The following is a 21042-nucleotide window of genomic DNA, read 5'->3' as shown; positions in this document are numbered from 1 at the left end:
GAGAAGAGTCTTGGAAGATACCAAAATATCCAAGAAGAAATACCAAAATAATTGTGCCATATTTTTATTTTTGATTATTTATTCCACAAAACAAATTTTAAAAAACTACTCACACTTCAAGTTCTACTACTATTTTTTTCAACAAAGTAAGTAAAAGTTTTGATTATTTTTTTTTGTTGCAAGTATGCCTTGCAATTCTTAAACTTATAGTTTTAGTTCACTATTATTCTATGTATTAATATAGTAAATATATGATACCCGCATGTATGGATTTTATTGATACAAAACGAACTTTTCATTTCACAAATTATTATTTCATTTTAGCAAACTAAATAAGAAATTAAGTAATTTCTGGATCCAATAAAGACAACCACTACATGACAGATGGTAAAGCTTAGAATTCAGATCTGGCCCAGCGCTATATGCTTGTTTCTCAATAACTCCACATATAACTTAAACAACTCGCAAAAAGTCATTATGGATCATTTTGTATACAAATCGTTATACAAAACGTTGGAAGCAAACAAAGGAATCGTACTCATCTTAGCATGCTCATTATCTAACGTATTCCACATACAGTAAAACACAACGTTGCAAGTCAAACTAGAAGCACCTGCAATTGTACCCAAAAAACAGAAACTCATGGAAAACCTGACAAACTGTGGACTAGCCTATAAGAGATTTCCAGACTATATACAAAATCAGAAGAAACAGCACATCTGCACAGTTGTACAATGTGCGAATCCTTCACCAATCACACACGAACTGGTTTCAGGAAGTAAAATTAACGTCAAGCATTCCAGACTTGAATGTGCGGCTGCAGCCTTAAAATATATCTACGAAAACGAGGTTCCAGAACCATCGTACCTTAGAGTAGTTCCATGCAGATACTGTGATCAGAGACCGGTTTTGCCACGTGAGGGATATGCACCCGGCTAGTCTCCGCAACCAGAATCTGTCACAGAATTGCCACAGGAGCTGCACGGCCTGGCTGTAGGCGTAATGGCTGAGCGGCACGGTGGAGAACCCAGCAGTTTGCATGATTTTGCTCCATTGTTCCAAGCTCTCATGGCGCTCTGTCCTATCTGCATCCTCAAAGGCAACGATGTTTTCGATCTGTTTGGCGAAGTAGTTTTTTTCAACGTTCAACCGGTCTGGACAATCGCGAGGCATGGCTGCGTCCAAGGAATCGAAGAGGGCACTGTAGAAGTGCAGTGCGTCCACAAACCGGGGTCTGAATTCGGACCCGTTGAGGGCAGCGTCGTGTTCTGTGAGGGTGCGAGAGTGGGAGCCAAGCAAGCCACTGATTTGAGAAGCCGGAGTATGGATGTTGTTCCCTCCTCCTCCAGCATCTGGTGGAGTTGTGGCATGAAGTTTGCAACTACCTTTTCGTCTGGGTTGAGCTGGAGCAGCTCCGGAGTGAAGTCCTCCATCGAGACCAAGACCACGGGATGAAACTCAAATTCAATCTTGAGATGCTCTGCACAGTAGGGGAACAACAACGAGTTAATCCCATTGGCTTGGATCAATTCATGGAAGACGAGGAGCAGAAGGTGAACAATCTATCTGCTAAGATGTCTAACCAGGATCCCGTTAATATGGAATGCAACACGTCTCACTCGAACAGATGGGATTACGCAAGTTTACTCACAAAGGCTTGAAGTCTTTTGCCAGTTGCTAGAGAAGACATAGAGGCAGACTCAGAGGCCACATTACAGGTACTGATCCCCGTAATCTTAGCCATCGGAAGCGGGCGCTTCTCTGCCAGGGAGGCAAACGCTTGAAGCAAGCTGCCCACTGAATCCCATGCGTGATTCCAAAATCAACAATATGCACCGATTCACAGCTCCTCACTGACTCCAATATTGCTTGGTTTGCAGTGAAGTGGGCGAATACAACCACGTGATGTCATGACAACCCAAGTAGCGGTGAATTGCAACCACATGTCCATCACAGGTTCACAGCTTACCCAACGAGAGCCTCCAAATCATCACATCCCCTGCAACTTGAACTTGGCCATTGCAGTCCCAGCAACAAGAAATCGGATTCAAATTAGAATACTACTTCCACGTACAAGCTCTTCCTATCTCATTGACGACTCCGGGTCTACGCCCTCTTCTCGTCTACGGTACGACAACGCTTGTAATCTACACAAACTCCTCCAATTCCTAGAATGCAGCCAACGGAGACAATCTTCACCAGCTTAGCACGGACACTAGAGTTTCAAATTCAAAAGGCCTAGAGGACACAGCCTATGACGAACGTCAGACTCACAAAACCAACAATCGGAGTCTTCACATCAACACAGCTGACGGATTCAACCAACTTATCCTCAGCTCCCCACACTCAAACAACACGGAACTCCAAATTTCAGTATCCCAGTGCTCCAAAACCGCCCAACAGCCTAAACGCGGCCCACAAATCACACCCCACACACCCGTCCGCAAGCTTTCATGGAATTCTCATGAAGCTCACGAAAAACGCCACCGCTGACGCAAATCTCCACCAAAAAAGCCAAATCTGGTCCCAAACTAAGGCGATCTCGAAGCAAGTCGCGATGGTGGGCCTGAATCGGGGCGCGGGGCGAGGATCGAGGGTATGCAGCTCAACAAAGAGGCGGGAGAGAGGTGAAGAAAGAGAGACGTTGAGCGCATACGGTGACGCCAGCGTCGGTGAAGACTGACTTGATTTCTGAGCCTCCGGTCCTGCCATGCTGGCGGTTTTTACACGTGTCAGTTCGATATACATCCACATCGGATGCCACATGCCACATAGGATGCATCCTAAATGTGAGGTGTGAATGCGTCGTGTGGCCCTTTTTTGACGCTTGCTTTTGTGTCGGTACTGTTTGGGACTTCGTTGAGGTGACCAAAAGCCGTGGAGGGGTCTTCTGTGGAATCGACGTCCTGAGTTGAGGGATCAAAACAGGGGGCTCAGTATTTATGTCTTCATATTGTTGGACAACAGATTTCCCTCAAGTTATAAATTTCAAGAGTAGTGTGTATATATATAATTTAACACCGAAAATATTGATTCAGATTTAATATGTATATTAAAAAATCTTGTATCATTATTATTATAATTAAAAATTTGAAGGAAAATAAAACATAATTTACTTGGTTTTGAGTTCATCGGTCATGTGCATGTATAGATTTTTGGTGGGCGAGTACCGATCTAGCCTAGGTAAGAAAAGCGATGTCACCAGAGAATTAATCGCAACTGTGCTTGGGATGCAAAATTAAAGCATGTAATCGACAACATAGTTTGCAGAATGCTCAACCATTGGATTGCAACAAATTAGGTCTGTGTTGAAGAGGCATATTGTTTGGTTTTGCAACAAGCCAAGTGTTGTTGAAATCAGAGCATCAAGGTGATCAGATTAGAGCATTGAGGAGATCAAACGAGTTGTTTGAATGAGGGAGAAGTCCCCAAGTTAGGATCATGGTCAAAGGCAAGAGTATCCTACTTTATCTTGTTGCATAATTGTTTTTATTAGCAATTTACATTATATAACATAGTTTTCTTATGGAAATAGTTTAATAAAGGGCCCAATTAATCAAGAACATTTAATTTATTTGAATTATAATTTATTATTTTTTGTTCATATTTAAATTAGGTAGTTGTTTGTATTGACTTTTGCCTTAATCTTAAATTTACATTTAACTTTTCTTGATCATATTTTTTCCCAGCATTAAAATTATAAAAGAAGGTAAATATAAGAATATAATATAATATAACATAATCAAAACATATACTTTACAACTTAATTTAAATATATAAATGAGTACCTTCATGAAGTAATAAAATTCATAGTTGGACTTGTATAAATACTTCAATACTTAGATATAATTTTAAGATGATTTTGCATTAAAATATAATACACTTATTTCATCTCAAGTTCACATGTAAGATTAACAAGTATCGGATATTTCTACTATCATTAGTTTTTGTCATTGAGTAAAATGTAGATTTTGAGTATAGTTATATCATATATATAAATCACTTTAATAATTTAAAGTAATATTATTCATTTAATTTTTTTGATGTAATATTATCTTAATAGTAATATATACAATAAGGTTTTAAATAAGTAACTTTTTTGAGAGTGAGGAAAAAAGAATATAATAATGTGAAAGTATTACACAAAATTAAAGAATAATGTGCTGTAGGAAAAATTTAAAGTTTTTTTAGCAAGGAGTATTACACGATGGCATTTTTGTTAATAATAGGGTATTATTTAAAAGTGCATACGGTAAGCTATATAATATTCTAAGTGTGTTTTATTACTTTTATAAACAATGTTTTTTGAAAAAAGGAATAAAGTTGATTCTAATTGATGCTTTATAAAAAAATAAGTTGAATTTGGAAGTTTAAGATTGATATTGAAAAGGTTATGTATTTAGCCAAATGCATAAAAGTTTACTAGATTAGTAATACTGTTTGTGTAAAAGTCTTACGAAAGGATAATATTTTAATAATTTATAGCTACATAAAGTATTATAAATTTGAATTAAATTAGTTTGGTTATTATATAGGTTAGAGGCCTTACCCAATTTAATTAGGTAAGCATACATCAACACAATAAATCTTAAAAATCACAATTTTTGTTCTGCACTTTTTATGTATTGGTTTTGCTGTTGAAATTTTAAATAGCAAAGACAATACAAGATATATAAATGAAGGAAAATTAATAACTCATGATTAAAGAAGAAATAATAAAAAATTTAATAAATTTTTTTAGTATATTTTTAATTAGATACAATATTTGTGATTTGTTTATAAAATTTGAAATTAAGTCAATCTATACATAATTATTTTTATTATGTCAAAATATTATAAAGTTATGTTAATTACAGATTTAAATTAAAATTTAGTTTATAATGCATATTTTTGGATTAAAATCTTAATTATTTCTTATTAATATTTTTTTAATTTTTTGATAGGTCTTGTAGTATTTGAAAAATATTTTAAGAATCTAATTAAACTTTATCAAGCTTCAAAATTTTGCAAAGAATTATAAAAATATTTAGTATTAATTATTTTGGTGGGTATAAAAATATATCATGATGATTTTGTATAACTGATTATTGATTTAAAATAAATATTTTTATGTCACTTTATTTGTTATATACTATTTTTATTACTTCTAGAATAATTGTGTAAAATAGAAAATAAATTTAAAAATTACTATCACTAATTTCGGTTATTTTTACTTATTTAAAATATATTAATAATATTTTAATTATGTTTTACAAACATCTTATTAATAAGAGCTTTAAAATTTTAAATAAAATTTTCAATAACATTTTAATTGAGTGACTAAATACAAAATATATAAATCATTTGCTTAATTATTATGGGCAATCTTACAGAGTTTTTAAAAATAGTTATTTGTTTATTATATTCTAATTTTTCAGATTTTTATTAAATTTTATAATAATTTTTTTGAAAATATTAAAAATTAGTTAAAATAATTTTAAAAATAAAATTTAAAATTTTATTTGTTAATTTTAGATTTTGAAAATAAAATAAGGTATAAAAAAAGTCTTCTTGACTGAACATCAATGTACAAATCTTTATAAATAAAATGGTCATATTATCAAAGTATTTAAAAACTTAAAGACTTGAAGCTATATAAATTTCAAATTTATATTATTATTTATAAATTCTAATAGATAACATTTAATATATATATATATATATATATATATATATATAATGATAAATTATATATGCATCTATCTATGGTGATAAAATATTGTAGATAAGCATGTTGGTATCAAACAAGTATCTTTCTAGTAGAAAACAAAAAGATATTTAGAAAGCTACTATTATATCAAATATTGCATCATGTGTTGACATTTGTCTTGTATTATAAATTCTCTTGGTGGGCTTTGCCCGCCAATTTTTTAACAACCCTTGTAGGTTGGTGTAGGTTTAATTTGAAGCTTTTTTTTTAGAAAAAGGTACTAGGATTAGAAATAGGATTTTTTTTAGACCTCACATGGACATCAATGTGTTGTACAACAATTGTTCTTTGTAGTTAAATTAAATTTCTTTGTGTGTTCTCTAGAAGATGTAGCTTTAACCTTGAAGTGAACCACTTACATCTTTGTCTCTTCTAAGTTGTATTGCATTTAGTTTGATTTGTGTGCATTTATAGAAAATTCCAACATCATGGTTAAATTTGAGGATTTTGACTTTAAAAACTATTTATTAGTAAGATTGAAGAACTTTTAGCATATAGAAGGTAGAGACTTAAATGGTTTGGAAGTCTCAAACGATATCAAAATTTATAAATTATAAAACTTATTATTTGTAGAAATTATAGAAAAGTTTATAAATTTAAATAGTTAAACTTTTAGGTGCATCAAAAATGATAGATGTTAATTTGAATGTATTATTTTTAAAAGATATAAATATCTTAGCTGTTTCAAGCCATCCAAATTTGATCAAATATTATTACATTTTAAAAAATAATATTGATGATGATAAAAAAATCAAAATTTATATTTAATAATAGAATTGATACAAATATTTGATTTAAATAAAATAATAGGATAAAATATTTCAATTATATATTATTATTTTTTTTTTTATTGATTTAAAATATTTGCATTTTAGATTAATAAAAAAACCTTTTCCATTATGAATCTATTTATGTTTAGTTGGTATAGAAAAAATAAGAAAGAATATGTTAGCAAAAGCCACATTTGATGATTTATAGCACATGTATCCTGTATTATATTTTATTAAAACTATTCAAAATGAAGAAAATAGTTTAGCTATAGTTTAAAAATATTAAGACTATTTAATATTTAATTAAAACCAGCAAATTTGGAAGAAGTATAAGAAGTAGTAAACAAATTATTGATACCTTAAAAGTTGAAGAGAAGAATATTTTTTGGAAATATGTTGTTTCTTTTGCAATGATGTGAATTAGAAAAAATACATATCAAATAAATAAATATTAAAAATTTAGATTTATAATAAGAAAAATTCTATTAATCAAGATCCAAATATATTTAAAATTAATACAATATTGGAACTTAAGTTAGAGAGATGTGAGTCTTTAAAAATTCTACTAACAAAATTAAAGAGTCACAATTCTTTAATAAAATTAGTTTTTAAAAAAATGTAGAAATATATATGATATATATTAGCTACTTTATTAATAAAGTATGAATTTCGATTTTTTATCTTTAAGTCAATATTTGCTCTATTTTAAAAATCTATATTACTGAGTAGAAATATGGTTTTCATCTACTCTAATTAATTCTCTACTTCAAAATGATTTTGACTTTAAAGATGTTTTTGTTGAAGCTGATAAGTAATTTCTTACTTAAGAAATACATATTATAAATACTAAGAAGTATTTTTACTTCAAAATCCATCTAATAAATATAATAGTCATAGTTTATTTTATAAAAACAACAAAAATAATTTTAAATTATAAAAAGCATAGTTTTTTACTTCAATTACCTCTTAATTTCTTCTCTTTTATATAAAACATCTCTATTAACATTTTAAAATTATGATAATTTTAAAACATGAAATACATATACTAAAAAATAATATCAAATTTTTTTAACTCTACTCAATCCCATAGTTTGAAGACATTTTCTACTTCAAAAAAATCTCCTATGAATTTGTATTAATATTTGAATTGAAGAAGTAACAAAACTTAATCTAATAAGGACTTCTCCATCCATCCATGTATTTATTCTTGTTCCCCTCTTCATTTCTCTTCTCCAATGACAAAATTGCTGCAAAGTCATTATGACTACTATAGATTTATCATTTTTTTCACTTTCTAAAACTTTCTAAATAAACTTGATATGATAAAGTTGCAAAGAATTTGATTGACTTGATGTCAAAACATGTGCACACAAACAAAATTTATGAATTTATCTTTATTCTCCACCCAATAAAGTACTACTATAAATAATAATGTGTTATGACTTAGAGTGATTAAATCATTCTCAACTAAATATCCTTTGAATGTTACTTTACACTTTTGGTCCCTTGACCAAGCCTTCTAAATCACTTATAATTGGACATGTCAACATTGAGGTGGAAAATAGAAGATTCATTAAACTTAATTCTATATATATATATATATATATATATATCTATACATATACTAGAAGAAACCATGTTGTGGAGCACAAAAAATATTTACTGAAAATTACTATTGGGAGCTTGAAGTGCTACTCTCTGCAATCTATAATAACAACATGCAAATTTTGATCTCTAATTGATCAAAAGTTGAGTTATTGCTTCACTTTTAATGAAAACAATGAAATATATAGTCAATCACAGATGGTTTTTGTCGCCTCTGGTTTATTTTTTGAGCTGTTTTATACAAGAGATTTATAACAACTTCATTCCTGCGCCGGTGAAGAGTCTGCCTACCGTGAAGAAGACGCCGTGAGCTTCATTCCAACGGCAACGAATTCACAGCGCATTCATTGCAAGCATTTTGCATTCTTCCATGTGAAACTTACTTGGTGGTGAGAAGAAGAGTGCTCTTTGCCTTTCTAAGTAGCCAGCATCTCATTTCGCCAAGACCCCTCTTGGCCTGACTGCCATGCCTTCCAAGACCCCTCTTGGCTTGACTGCCGTGCCTTCCAAGAGCGCCTACACCCCTCACGTCTGCGGTTGTCTGCGCAGACATGCTGCTGATTTTGCGACGATGTATGCATAGAAACAGTCAGGGAAGATAATATTCTCAGCGTGTGCTATTGTCGTTATCACCCAGCTGGCCTTCGGTCTGCAATCTCTCATGCATACATGCCACATTGAAAAATATAAGCTTTGCAGTGACGAGATAGGCTGTCGCCAACGAGTGCATGTTCAAGCTCTTCTGTGCAACAGCGCCTGTGTCCTGATTGATCATCGTGTAAGTTCTGGTGTAGTTTGCTTCCCACCTTTCTTACGTACTTTCTTCTCCACTCGTCTTTTGTACTTATCTCTCTACCATTGTTATATGGTTATGTTTGGGGCTTTTGTTGGTTAATTGGTTGGATGAGGTGATGTTTAGTGCAGTGCCTTCTAAGGCAAGTCCAATTCGTCGCTATTCTATTCACTGGGACATGACACCTAGCTGTATTGTTTTGTAGATTCAATTCCTTCCCTGTAAAATCCTGAGTCCAGGCAACGATGGAAGATCCAACCCCAACTGAACCGAAGCCTCTGCCATGGCCTTGGCCTCGTAATCCACCACCAACCCGGCCACCTCGTCAGCTTCAGATTGCGCTGCTCAAGGCTACGCAAAGGCTCTTGTCCAAATTCTTAATTGTAAGAGAGCTGGTCTGTACATTAGAATTCTGCGAGAAGTTTCTCACGGTTTTAATTAATAAGATAGGTGTCATCTACACAACAAGTTCTGTGGAAGTTTTCATCAACGATGGGGGTGTTTGAAGGCCAAGGATATGCTCAGAGATCTCCAGCCCTACAGTTCCAGACAGTTTATTTGATGAATCCTTTGGTGCATCTTATGTCCGATCACAAGAATCTCATGAGGAAGTACTTTGACTGATCAAGATGAGATTCTTGGCGTCTGCTGGCTGAAATTTTTGGTACTTGCATCAGCTTTCGCAGCGCCAGGCTCTCTCGTCTTTGATGCAAACTGCAGCATAGTGAAAGAAAAAGTGAACGATGATTTCCTGAAACCTCAAACCATGCAGGAAAGGGGCAATGGAACGGCTGCAGTATTTAGCCCAGAACGCGCAATTCTTACAATGAAGGCTGACAAATTGGGATCAAAAGAAGGCAAGTTTTGCGCAGAAGTTAAACTCTGCTGAGGAAGATACTAAAGAATCAAGAGTCAGATGAGCAGAAGATACCAAAGCCAATTCCAGGGAGAAAGCACGAAAGTTCGAAAAGTAGAAACTGGGTCATGAGATCGATATGCTTAAAAGGACCCTAGCATTCAAGAAACTAGTGGACTTCATATTCCTTGTGCTAGTCCGCGAACGAGACAATGTGATGAGTGTGATGCTAAAAGAGAGGGTTAAAGGAGCTATTGTTGGCGCCATTGTTGTCCAATATTTCATGATATAAAGGCGCTGTTGCAGGCACCCTAGGGTTTAGAGCTCCTTGCCCCGCGTCAATCACACTCCTTCCAAGCCCTGCTAGCTACACTCACCCTTGAGTGGAACTAGAATTAGGACTTGTCCTCGGAGGCCTTTTCTCATTGTGATCACATTCCTAGTTGCCTCGGCTGCGGTTGTTCACGGAGATGCTGTCGTTCTCTTTGAGGACTGTGCCGCCCATGACGATTATCAGACAGCGTGAGCACTAATTGTAGATTTTGAGGTTAGATTTGAGGTTTACAGTTTCCTGTGGGAATTTTGCGTTTACAGGGCGTACAGGTTATAGAGTTTTAGAGTTTCAGATTTTTTTTTTGGGGTGGGGGGGGGGGGGGGGGAGGGGGTTGTAGAAGGACAAGGCAATGGGGAAGGGCAGGAAGTCCCCGAACAAGGGTTCGGCCAAGAAGGCTCTTGCTTTGGTGAAGACGCCCAAGCAGGAGAAGGCCAATGCTTTGATGGAGACGCCCAAGCAGAAGAAAGCCAATGCTGCGCAGGAGACTGCCGAACAGAAGAAGGCCAACGCTGAGATTGAGACGCCCAAACAGAAGACAGCTAATGGTGGGGTGGAGTCACCCAAGAAGAACAAGGCCGAAGATAAGAAGGCTGCTGATTTGGTAAAAGAGAATGTGACGGTCGTGAAGGAAGTGGTTTCGAAGGGTGAGGAGATTGTGATGAAGACGGGAACGGATTCCCTGAAGGTAGATGTGGTGGAGGTAAAGAAGGTGGTCGAAGGAGGAAATGAGAAGGAGGAGGTGATGACGAGGGGTACGAGGAAGCGTGACGGCAAGAGGACACCTAACAAGAATTCGGCTGATTATGTTACTGCTATGGTGGAAAATGCCAAGGACGAAAAGACTCCCGCAGTGGTAGAGGAGAAGGTGACGGTCGTGGAGGAAGTGGATGGTGAAGGTTGAGGAGGTTGTGGAGAAGACAATCCCGGATGCCATGAAGGTGGATGCGGTGGTGACATTGAAGGAGACGGTTGAGGGGGGAGATGGGCAGGTGATGACGAGAGGTAAGAAGACGCCAAAGAAGAATGCGGCCAATCACGCTGCAGCTGTGGTGGAGAAGGCCGAAAACAAGAAGGCCACTGCGGTGGTAGAGGAGAAGGTGTCGGTCGTGGAGGAGACGGTGACAACGGTTGAGGAGGTTGTGAAGAAGGCTGTGTCGGATGCAGTTGTGACAGCGAAAGAGACGGCAAAGGAGGGAGATGGGGAGGAGAACCTGAAGTAGGGGGAGGTGAAGGAGAAGCAGCCGCAGGAAGTGGGTCATTTTGAATGAATTGAAATCGAAACCTGTTGAATCGAATGTAGCCGAAGAAATGGAGGTGGACAAGGTGAACGGTATCATTGAAAAAGCCGAGGAGGACGGAGACAAGATGGTGGACGACGAGGCTAAGATTAACAGGAAAAGTTTGAGGAGAGAAGAATCAGGGCAAAGCTACGAAAAGCTGCGGCCAAGAAGGCCAATGCTATTACGGAGAATGTAAAGGAGGAGACGGTTGATGAGGGGGTTACATCGAAAACAGTTGAATCAAAACCTGTTGTAGCCGATGTGTCGAATGGACTGGAGGACAAGGTTATGACTAAAAAGCAGATGGCCGAGAAGAGAAAAGCTAAGTACATGGATTACAAAGCGAATGTGGAACCGAAGAAACCTTGGCCCTATAGTTTTTCATACGTCATTCAAAATGTTCACTTATTTCCGCAATTCGCTTCAATGCTGGGACCTTGGCCAAAATCCTAACAAGGAGAGTTTAAAGTTGTCTTATTTTCCGGACTAGAAAAATGTCCATTTTAAGCCCATTGAATCCAGTCGAAGCTTGTGCTTGGCTTGGGATTTAGGGTTGGTATTCTAGTTTCTTTACCTTAAATTGTTTGTTCGAATCTTCGTTAATTTTTTTGAATGTACGTACAGTGCTGGCTGGCAACAATGTATTGTGTTTTAAGTTTTTTCGCGTGTTGCAGTATGAGTATATGGTGCTTATTGAGCTCATCGCTCAATCAGACTCCAACAAGGTTGCAGGCGGAATCACGGCGTTCCAAGTCCACATTAACCCCAATTGTCAAAGCAGATGCTTCATTCTCATTCGCGAGGACGGATCGAAAGAGGAGTTCAGCTTCAAAAAATATGTCAAAACTTTGATGCCTCCCTTGAGTATCTGGTCAAGGCAACCGGTGAATTAGACCCCCAAAAGCTTTTTCTAGTGCAGATGAAAAGACATAAACGAGTCGATCATAAGAACAAGGATGGCCGCAAAGGTGCTCGTATATCGCAGGTGAGCTTGAGTTCAGGGGTTGTTGAAGAGTTATGTTCAAAGAATACTGCAGCTCCAGGTAATGACTACAACTGCTCCAAATTTTTGTTGGAGTCTACAGCCTAGTGGTGTGTGCCTTGCACATCTCACACGTCGAAATCTCTAGCTAGCAGGACATGGGTGAGGCTGCGTGTTCAGTGCCGGAAGGCATCATAGAAATGTGCATGTTGCCTAAAATGTCTTGCACATTTGCATTTATTTCTATCTGCCGTGATTCTTCTACATCGTATCAGGTTTAGGATCTAAGTTGTACAGCCTATCTTTACTTGAAAAGAAATTTTTGATGATTAGATGAGGGACAAAGGTAATGCTTCTCTTCGGAAGTTGGTCGTTTGGGAGTATCATTCTGCAAGACCACTGTTTGTATGACCTCGTCGTGAGTTCCACAAGTATAACCAAAATCTTACCACCATGTACTTAAGTACTTCAGTGACTTACGTATAAAACTCTTTGGAACCAAAAAGAACAAAGCTCATCCACCTTTAAGCATGGATTCATTAAGATTGTATTGTGATGATATCTAAAAAAACACTTGGAATATGGAAGTTTTTCCAAACTATAGTGGGAAGTTATATATATATATATATATATATACATGTATATTTTGACACAAAAAGCAGGTATATCCAATGCATTGATAGTTAAGTGCAAAAGAAATCCTAACTCTTAGTATTTAGTAAGTGGAATCAAGAATAATGGAGCTATTGAATAATCGATACTCTGTGGTATGTTACAATTTCATTTGATTATTTTATGTATTTTATGCAAAATTAAGTGTTTTGCTATTTGTGATTTCTTCCATCTTTTCAAGAGACTTGGCTCTTCTACAAGGTGTTTTTCAAATTTCCTCAAGACTTCCTAACCAATTTGTCCAGGCATATATATATATATATATATATATTATTCTATCCAAATTCCCACAAGCAAACCTTCTATAAGAATCTCTTGTTTTGCATTAATATTTTTATTTTTAAATCTATCAAAAACCTAACATGCATTCAGTTCAAAAGGACAATTGTCTACATCAATCTCTCCTCATGATTTATTGTCAAATTGAAGATGTCAAAAAAATATTTGTATACCTAAGAAAAATCTCAAGAATATTGTGGAGTATATTGTTTTTTTGCAAATGTAAATATTGAAAGACATATCACTTTATATATTTTTTAAAATAAAAAAATGATAATATATGGGTTTTATGAACGATGACTTCAAAACTTAAATCTAACACAAGAATGAAAATTGGATGAGTAGATTATAATAATGACTGGATTTATGGTCATTAGATGCATACTTTGCCAATTTTATCTTTCACGTAGTAACTATTTGTACTTTGAACATTTTTTTCCACGTAGATCTTAGTAGAACCCAATTTCAGTCAATATATATTCATTATATTTTCAAATGATTGCTTGGAAGTTAACAGAAGAGCAAGATACTCAAAAATCAAAACATAAAATGACGCACTACTCAAACCTAAATATTCTGTTTTGTTGCGAACTCTCACATGAAAAGTTGCCATTGAAAGTATTCTTCTATTAAATGGCCAGTCAAGAATACAATCATGAGAAAGAGCTTTCCTAAAATTTCATGGGAAGAAAGCATTGCTCGGTTTGATAATAAGTCTCCGACAACCAAGTAAATAGAGACACAGGTGCTGCATCTACCAGCAACAAAAAATGTGATTGAAGGGCAATCGTCCACAGAGTGGCCAACTTCTGCACTCTGCCCATCTCCAGTGTCAACGCACCCATTTAGTGGCTTGTCACTGGCGATGTTGAGTCTGCTCCTATCTGCGAATCTCTCTTGTAGAAGAGACAGGCGCAATGCGTGAAATATTCATATGTACTGTACATTCAGGGGTGATGGAGCTATCCTTTGCTATGGTGACAACCACTCAGGTCACTGTTTAAAATGACTTAGTTGACTTGTCCTACCTGGACATTCGCAAGCGTAATGACGTAATCAGAGGAGATGCAGATTGATAATAGGTAAATACTTTGAACTGTCATATTGGCCAGAGTAAACATCATGGCAAAAATACTGAATGAAGATGTTCTAGCTTTCACATAAACATTAACCAGCGATAATGGGTGAGGGCGACATAGCACCCTCCTGCCAATCTTCACGAGGCAAAACAAGAGTGTAGCGACGCTTGCGTTTCAGATGCAGCGTCTAGTAAAAACTCTATTCTCATCATCTGTGTTGATAATCTGCAGTATCTAAAATGTTTCGAAGTATCCGCTGTCTACAAACCGCTAGTAATATATTTACGGATGGGGATGCCCAATTGCACTCTCCTTATTCCTCCTTCCAATTGCTCACACCCACACAAAATCTTACATGCCCTTTTATGCATCCTACTATTTGGTATGATTCCCATGTTCAATCTGCATAGCATTTCCTAGATCTTCTCTAACCTTCTGCAATCTCTCTAAACTATTCTCAGGGAACTGAACTAAATTCAAAGCATAGCAATATCACGCATGTCTATCATAATTTTACAAGCTAAACCCCCAAAGCCATGCAGAGCAAGGAAAAGGGTGGACGATATAATCTTCAGCAGTGTACAAAGAATGGCACAAGCAGAGGAAACTCTCGGGACTTACATTAAAATGTTATCCACATGCTTGGTACTCCAGTTGTTTTAATCTGCGTGATCAAGCTGCAGGATGACCTGTAGTTAGCCACGTACGGTAGCAGTGTTACTCGAATGACTGTCCGCTGACTGGTTAGATAGACCACTCATAGCACCAGCCCGGTTAGTGATAAGGTCATACAGCAGCTTCCTCTGTTGTTCACTCGTGTGCGGAAGAGTCGCTTGAAGCAGCTCGACAGGAATTTCTTTCTTCAAAGCTTCATCCGCAGCGGTATTGATAGCCGGTATATTTCCGGGATACAACATCATTAAAGAGTGTATCACGCTGTCATACTTATTGGTACAGTACTTCGTAAGTACAGAAAAAAATGCGTCAAAAGCATGCTGCCATATAGTAAGGCTCTGTGGGGTATGGAAGGCATGTCTGTCCCTCCTCACCATGCTCGCCTTTTCTAATAGTGATCTAAGTATAACGGCTGCCCCGTCACCGGCTGGAGCACCTATTGGGCGAAGATGAGCAGCCTCGCTTGCGAGCACGACAGAGAGTAAACAAGCGCTCAAGGACGGAAGGTCCATGCCCAATACAGCCAAGGCAACCGCGTTAGCCAAGGCAGCTGTAGTAGCAGCTGCGCCAGCATCAGACTGGGGACCACTGAACAAAAACCGCAAGTGTCGACAAACTGCCATACATACCAACTGTACAAGTTCACTCCCAGGGTTGAGCAACTGCAGGTACCTAGTCAGAAGCTTCTTTCCCTTAGGTAATGACACTAACCGAAGAAAGACAAGGTCGTCTTTGGGGTTGAGTCCCACAAATCGTCCATTCAGAATACGATTTCCCAAATCAGAGGTGTTCCCCAGAGGATCAGCTAATTGCAGAGATGAAGCCAGTCCCTCCAGAAGAATTTGGCGACGCCTACGAAGCTGGGCACCTCCGTCAGGATGTTGCTGAACAGCAAGGAGCCTGTCTATATCGTCGACGTCGAGAAGGAGACACAAGCCATCCTCTACAGCAATCCGAGCTGCTAGCATTGGCTCTTGTTCTAAAGGTCTTTGAGGTGACATTCCCTCAATGCCTAAATCTCCATTGACGTGGTCACCCATATTCATCCCATCAGAACGGGCTGCATCAACCTCCAAGAGAGGTCGCGGTCTGCACCCAACACTTAAATATGTAAGCGAGGCATGTAAACGTTAAGAACTTGACACCCATCAGTTGAAGGTTAGCAGACAGTCGGTCGAGAACAAAAACACTAGCAGGAACACAGAAACCATACCTGCGAATCGAAGAGTACGGGACTCTGCCCAGGGCATCCAGCTGAAGGTAAGCGTGAGGTTCAGCAGCTGCTCTAGCATGTGAAGGCATGTCACGAGGGTGGGAGGGTGCAAAGTGGCGACGCCCGTGGGGAGTGCCTCCTGCCATCTTCGCTTGCACTGCCTGGTGATAATAGTCATCAATGTACGGATCACTCCCATGTGTTGCAGCCCACTGAATTCGTACTATATTCTCAATCTCTTCTGCGGTCATGTACTTTGACCTAAAATGATGAAGGCCATTCTGAACAGCCCTGCCTGTGACAAACATAAATATATATTTAATACTAAAGAAATTCCAGCTAACCGACACATCAAGAAAGGGTCTGAGGTTAAATTTTTCCGTAAAATTTGTATATGAAACACCAACTGGATTTTATGGTGTAATGCTTGGTTGAGATTGCTTTTCCTTTAATGTGTGAGCGGGGAAGGGAGGAGAGTGGAGATGGAATATTAAAAAATAAAACAAGAATATTGTTTCATGTACGCAGACAAGTTAAACGACAAGTTCAATAACAAGGGTTTACAATCTCTTGTGACCAGGAATGACAAAAAAATCTTCCATGAATGGAGAAAAGCACCTCCATCGGATGGAAGATTTTGAGGATGATTACGGTGATGATTCTGCCTTGGCCGAAACTGTGGGTCAAAGCGTTGTTCTCTTTGATCCCAAAACTCGCGTGGCATCCCAGCTTCATTCATCTTCTGCATAGCATGATCTGCTCCAGGTGGCGGGGAACCTCCATATGGAATCTGTCCATAGGGTGGAAGCGGGCTAGAATGGAGAGGGGGTTGTTGTCTATTGTACTGTAACATCACTTGTGGAGGCATGAGTGGCATTTGCTGAGGTACAGAATTTCCAGGGACTGCTGAAACAGATGGCCGTTGCGCCCAAGGCCCAGATTGAGGTTGCACAGTAGGTAAAATGTGACCGGCAGAAGTAAAAGGTGACTGTCCAGGGCCGTATACGATGTGAGAAGGAATGACACCCCCACCAATATGAGCCAAGTTGGAAGGGGCAGCCATGGGTTGTCTATATTGTCCTGATTGATGGCCAGGCGGAGTTGCAGCTCGCTGTACAAAAAATACACAGAATCTATTAATACGCTTTGAGATTCGACATCCAAAACATACCAAAGGCAATTAATTCAGAAACTCATGAATCACTCGATTCATCCCAAATAATTCTTCAGTTACAAATATACCTGATGTGCCCTGGCAGGAGGATAAGCCCCTTCCAGTGCGCTAGGAGGTGACATATGAGGAAGACTAGGATCATTATTCCACCACTGTTGCTGCCGTAACTGTGCTTGTCCTGGCTGCTGATGAACAGGAGGTCCCAAGGGCATACCATCAAAATCCAGTCCTTGAACAGGCTGGTGCTGATGATTGGGCCACCACTTTCTTGCACCAGCATCAACTTCCCTATCCACAATTGACCTTTCTAGCCAATTGTGCGCAGGAGCCGTCTCAAATGATCGTTCACGTGGAACTGCAGCTGTAAATTCAAATGAAAATATTATTATCATAGGGAGAAGGTAACTTCAAACATAAAATTTACTGATGAGACATCCACAGCGTGCTCAAATTCACAAATGTTTACATACCATCTCTATTCGACAGAAACTGCCTTCCTTCATCCAACCCACTGCGAGGCACTTCTTCTCTTCGAGGAGATGCACTGTTGAGCTGCAACCACAAATTAATGTTGCAATTACAATCGCAGCAATATCAAAGATAGGAAGAGAAATCAAACAAGCTAAGAGACGGCAAGGACTATGGAAAGTTGAACTAACGTGAAATGAAATAGATGTGAAGTAGCTTACCTTAGCAAAGGAGGAAGTGAGATCTGACACGCTATCCCATTCAGCGCCAGCATCTTGCCCTGCTAACTGAAAACCCACAATTAACATTAGGAAAATGAACCCAAAACGTACACAAAACCTGTCCGATAAGAAATCCTAGATAACCAGAGACCGATCAAATTTAGACGAAACAGCCAAGCCAATACCAGAGTGCTCAAATGCTATTTGGCTGCAGAAACAAAAAGGACATCAAAGCAAGTGGTAAATAGAGTCATATGCCAAACCAGAAGATTAAACACCTCCACCATCTATCAGTGACAACTAGATAGGAAAAAAACTTGCAAATCATACAAATCACTTGCAAAGTGACTTTCAAAACTGACCTCGTCCCTGTCAACGAGACTATCAAGTGTATCCTCTCCATCTTCAAACTGATCTCCACCGTCTTCTTCCTCCAGACCTCCTAGTTCAACTTCTTGAGATACGTTTCTTCCAAAGAACGCATACTGAGAAGCATCAAAGAATTCGTCGCGACTTGACCGAGAGGAAGGTTGCGTGTTGTCATTAGGAGTGACTTCCGCGTCTTCCATTTTATTGCTTTTGTCAGCAGACTTTTTCATTCTACTTGGCAAGTTTTTCACCGAATGTAGTATTCACAGCTACAATTTAACTATATCTACAAGCTAAAATGAAAAATTACTGCGCCTTCTTCAAAAGTGAAAAAGGAATATTAAAAAGAAACCAATAAACACCATATGCACAGACCTGCAGAAGAATCACTGTAGAATCAGTATGCGCTAAATTCCACCCACATAATTAGTATGAAGTTGTAGAATAAGGCACTTCAGAGACGAGGGAAAAACACAGATGGAAAATAAAAACGTTCGATGAGAAACCTGAATGGTCGTTCACAAACCAATGGAGACATAAAATATTTACATGTCAGCCTTCAAAAAAAGGTTCAGACAGACAATGTCACGCAAATCCGCAGGACTCACAGAAGGTCAAGGAATAAGTCCACAACCTCGGATACACTAGACATCACCATCAGCGCTTGATCGAATAAAAAGACATTTCCTGAAGCGAAGAAAAGGATAAGAATGAAGGTAACATGATATCCATGGAAAATATTCCTAAATGAAAGCCCAACTTCTAAAAACAATGCAACTCAAGATTCCGTGAACATCATAAATTGGGATGCTGCTTGTATGAATCATCATGTAGAGCGCGTTCAATACAAAAATTAGCAAAGATAATAAAGTACAACAAACAAAGAAACGCCTTCGTCCTATGATAGGCGGCCTCTCAAACAAACATATTATATCAGGATTCTTTGCACCGTCGCAACCTTAGCACCATTCACTAGAAAAAACGGCCACGAAACATACTAGAAGGAAGGTACAAGCAACACTGCAATAATCAAAGAGCTTGAGCAAACGATTCTCCGTTGAGCACAAGTCCCATTGTCACCACTACGCGAAGTGTTTCACAACACCAATGAGGAAAGGCAGAATCCTTGCGCAAAAAGACTACTAAGCCGTCGCATTTACCGCGCTCAAATCCACACTCGATGAAACGAGACTTCTAGAAGGAAGAAAAGAAAAGAGGAAGGGGAACAGGGAAAACGAGAGGGTAGCAGAAAGAAGCAAGTAAAACTACGTAGAAAAGAGCCCCTGTAGGATGACCAAGACATACCCTAAAAACCGCCAAAACACCACACCATCACCACAAACTTCACATGACAGAGACAATCCTCGCACACTTCACAGAATGAAAGCGCGCAACACTGACCAAGAAACAGCATCATACAAAATAGGAAACAAACATACATATGTACACACACACACACACACACACACACGAACACTTAATTCGCAACACCACACCCCCGATCCGCTACACACCACCAACCACCAATTCTACCACCCGACGCCACCAGATCCCCGGAAACACAACCACGTCAACTCCAGAACTCCTCACAACCCGAGACAAACGCTCATTACCTCTAACAACGCGCCTCGTAACTCCGTTCCACCACCTCCGATGGCCCCGTATCCCCCCTGAATCGAGTCTCCCACCCCGATCCTGCACTGAATTCCGCAAGCACACACCTTCCCCCGACTCTCTTCTCCGGCACACAATCTCGCGCTGACGAAGGAGCACCAATTCCATGCGTCTAGTGCAAAATGGAAACCCTAGCATCCGCCATCGACACAGCAGCAGTGCAGCGCCTTATGAGAGGTGTCGGAACACGGTCCCTTGGTTTGTAGGAATGGCAGCACCTGAGCCCTTTATCGGTGCTCCAGGAGGGCCATAGACCCACCCACACCAGGTTTTAACTAGGGTTAAGAAAAGGGAAGGAAGGGCCCTGCCTCCCTACCTTCCTACCAAGTTACTACCCCCCCCCCCTATTCCCTACTTTAAAGAAAAGAGGGGTGTCATACGTGTCGCCCCACTCGGGTTTAGGCCCTCCCCCCACCCTATGCTTGGTGTGTTGGTTGGCGCCCCTCCTTTGCCACACTTTGGATTTTAAAGGACTTTTCTCTTTGGATTCAGGCGTGGCAACTATTCAATTCATTGAGAGGGCCATGCATGCAATCTTGCTTTAGTATGTTGATGTGTTTGGAACATAATCGATATTTTTGATAAAGCCACTTGTTTCTTCATTGGAAAGTTGAACATGTTTTTTTTGGTTAGAATTTGCACACATGAATGGTTTCATTTGTTTTATTTTTTCTTTTCATTTGTTGATATTTATAATAACAATAAAAATGGATTTTTTAAAAAATAATCATCTCATCATAATTCTTCCAACCTTCATCCAATTTTGTATCATGTTTTTCAAGTATCATTTTTTTTTTCCTACTTTAATATTTTTATTTTTCTAACTAACTCCCAAGTTTATTTCAACAC

General features: G+C 38.3%; 2 protein-coding genes across 3 annotated transcripts; both read right to left on the bottom strand.

Moving 5' to 3' along the window:
- Nucleotides 1–449: 449 nt before the first annotated feature.
- Nucleotides 450–8677, bottom strand: LOC112276611 (GRAS family protein RAM1). Its single transcript, XM_090246962.1, is given in 5 exon segments — nucleotides 450–1458; nucleotides 1652–1791; nucleotides 1794–1908; nucleotides 2476–2713; nucleotides 8508–8677. Coding segments are annotated over 5 exon segments (1296 nt in total). The 3' UTR covers nucleotides 450–825.
- Nucleotides 8678–14398: 5721 nt separating this feature from the next.
- Nucleotides 14399–20384, bottom strand: LOC112276682 (protein PAT1 homolog). 2 transcript variants are annotated; one of them, XM_090246880.1, is made up of 9 exons: nucleotides 20133–20321; nucleotides 19154–19206; nucleotides 18513–18894; nucleotides 18151–18216; nucleotides 17932–18013; nucleotides 17530–17822; nucleotides 16906–17398; nucleotides 16288–16582; nucleotides 14399–16163 (listed from the first exon to the last, which is right to left on the bottom strand). In XM_090246880.1, the coding sequence occupies exons 3-9, from the start codon at nucleotides 18747–18749 to the stop codon at nucleotides 15095–15097; spliced, it is 2535 nt and encodes an 844-aa protein (XP_090103006.1). In that variant the 5' UTR covers nucleotides 18750–18894; nucleotides 19154–19206; nucleotides 20133–20321; the 3' UTR covers nucleotides 14399–15094. The 2 variants fall into 2 exon arrangements, with proteins under 2 accessions (XP_090103006.1, XP_024363989.1); XM_024508221.3 differs by lacking the exon at nucleotides 19154–19206 and having other exon boundaries at nucleotides 20133–20384.
- Nucleotides 20385–21042: the final 658 nt, after the last annotated feature.

The sequence above is a fragment of the Physcomitrium patens genome, chromosome 24 (assembly GCF_059467195.1).
Source record: "Physcomitrium patens ecotype Gransden chromosome 24, ASM5946719v1, whole genome shotgun sequence".
Lineage (NCBI taxonomy): Eukaryota > Viridiplantae > Streptophyta > Bryopsida > Funariales > Funariaceae > Physcomitrium > Physcomitrium patens.
The sequence above is the reverse complement of the archived record's forward strand: the minus strand, read 5'-3'. Positions and strand labels throughout refer to the sequence as shown.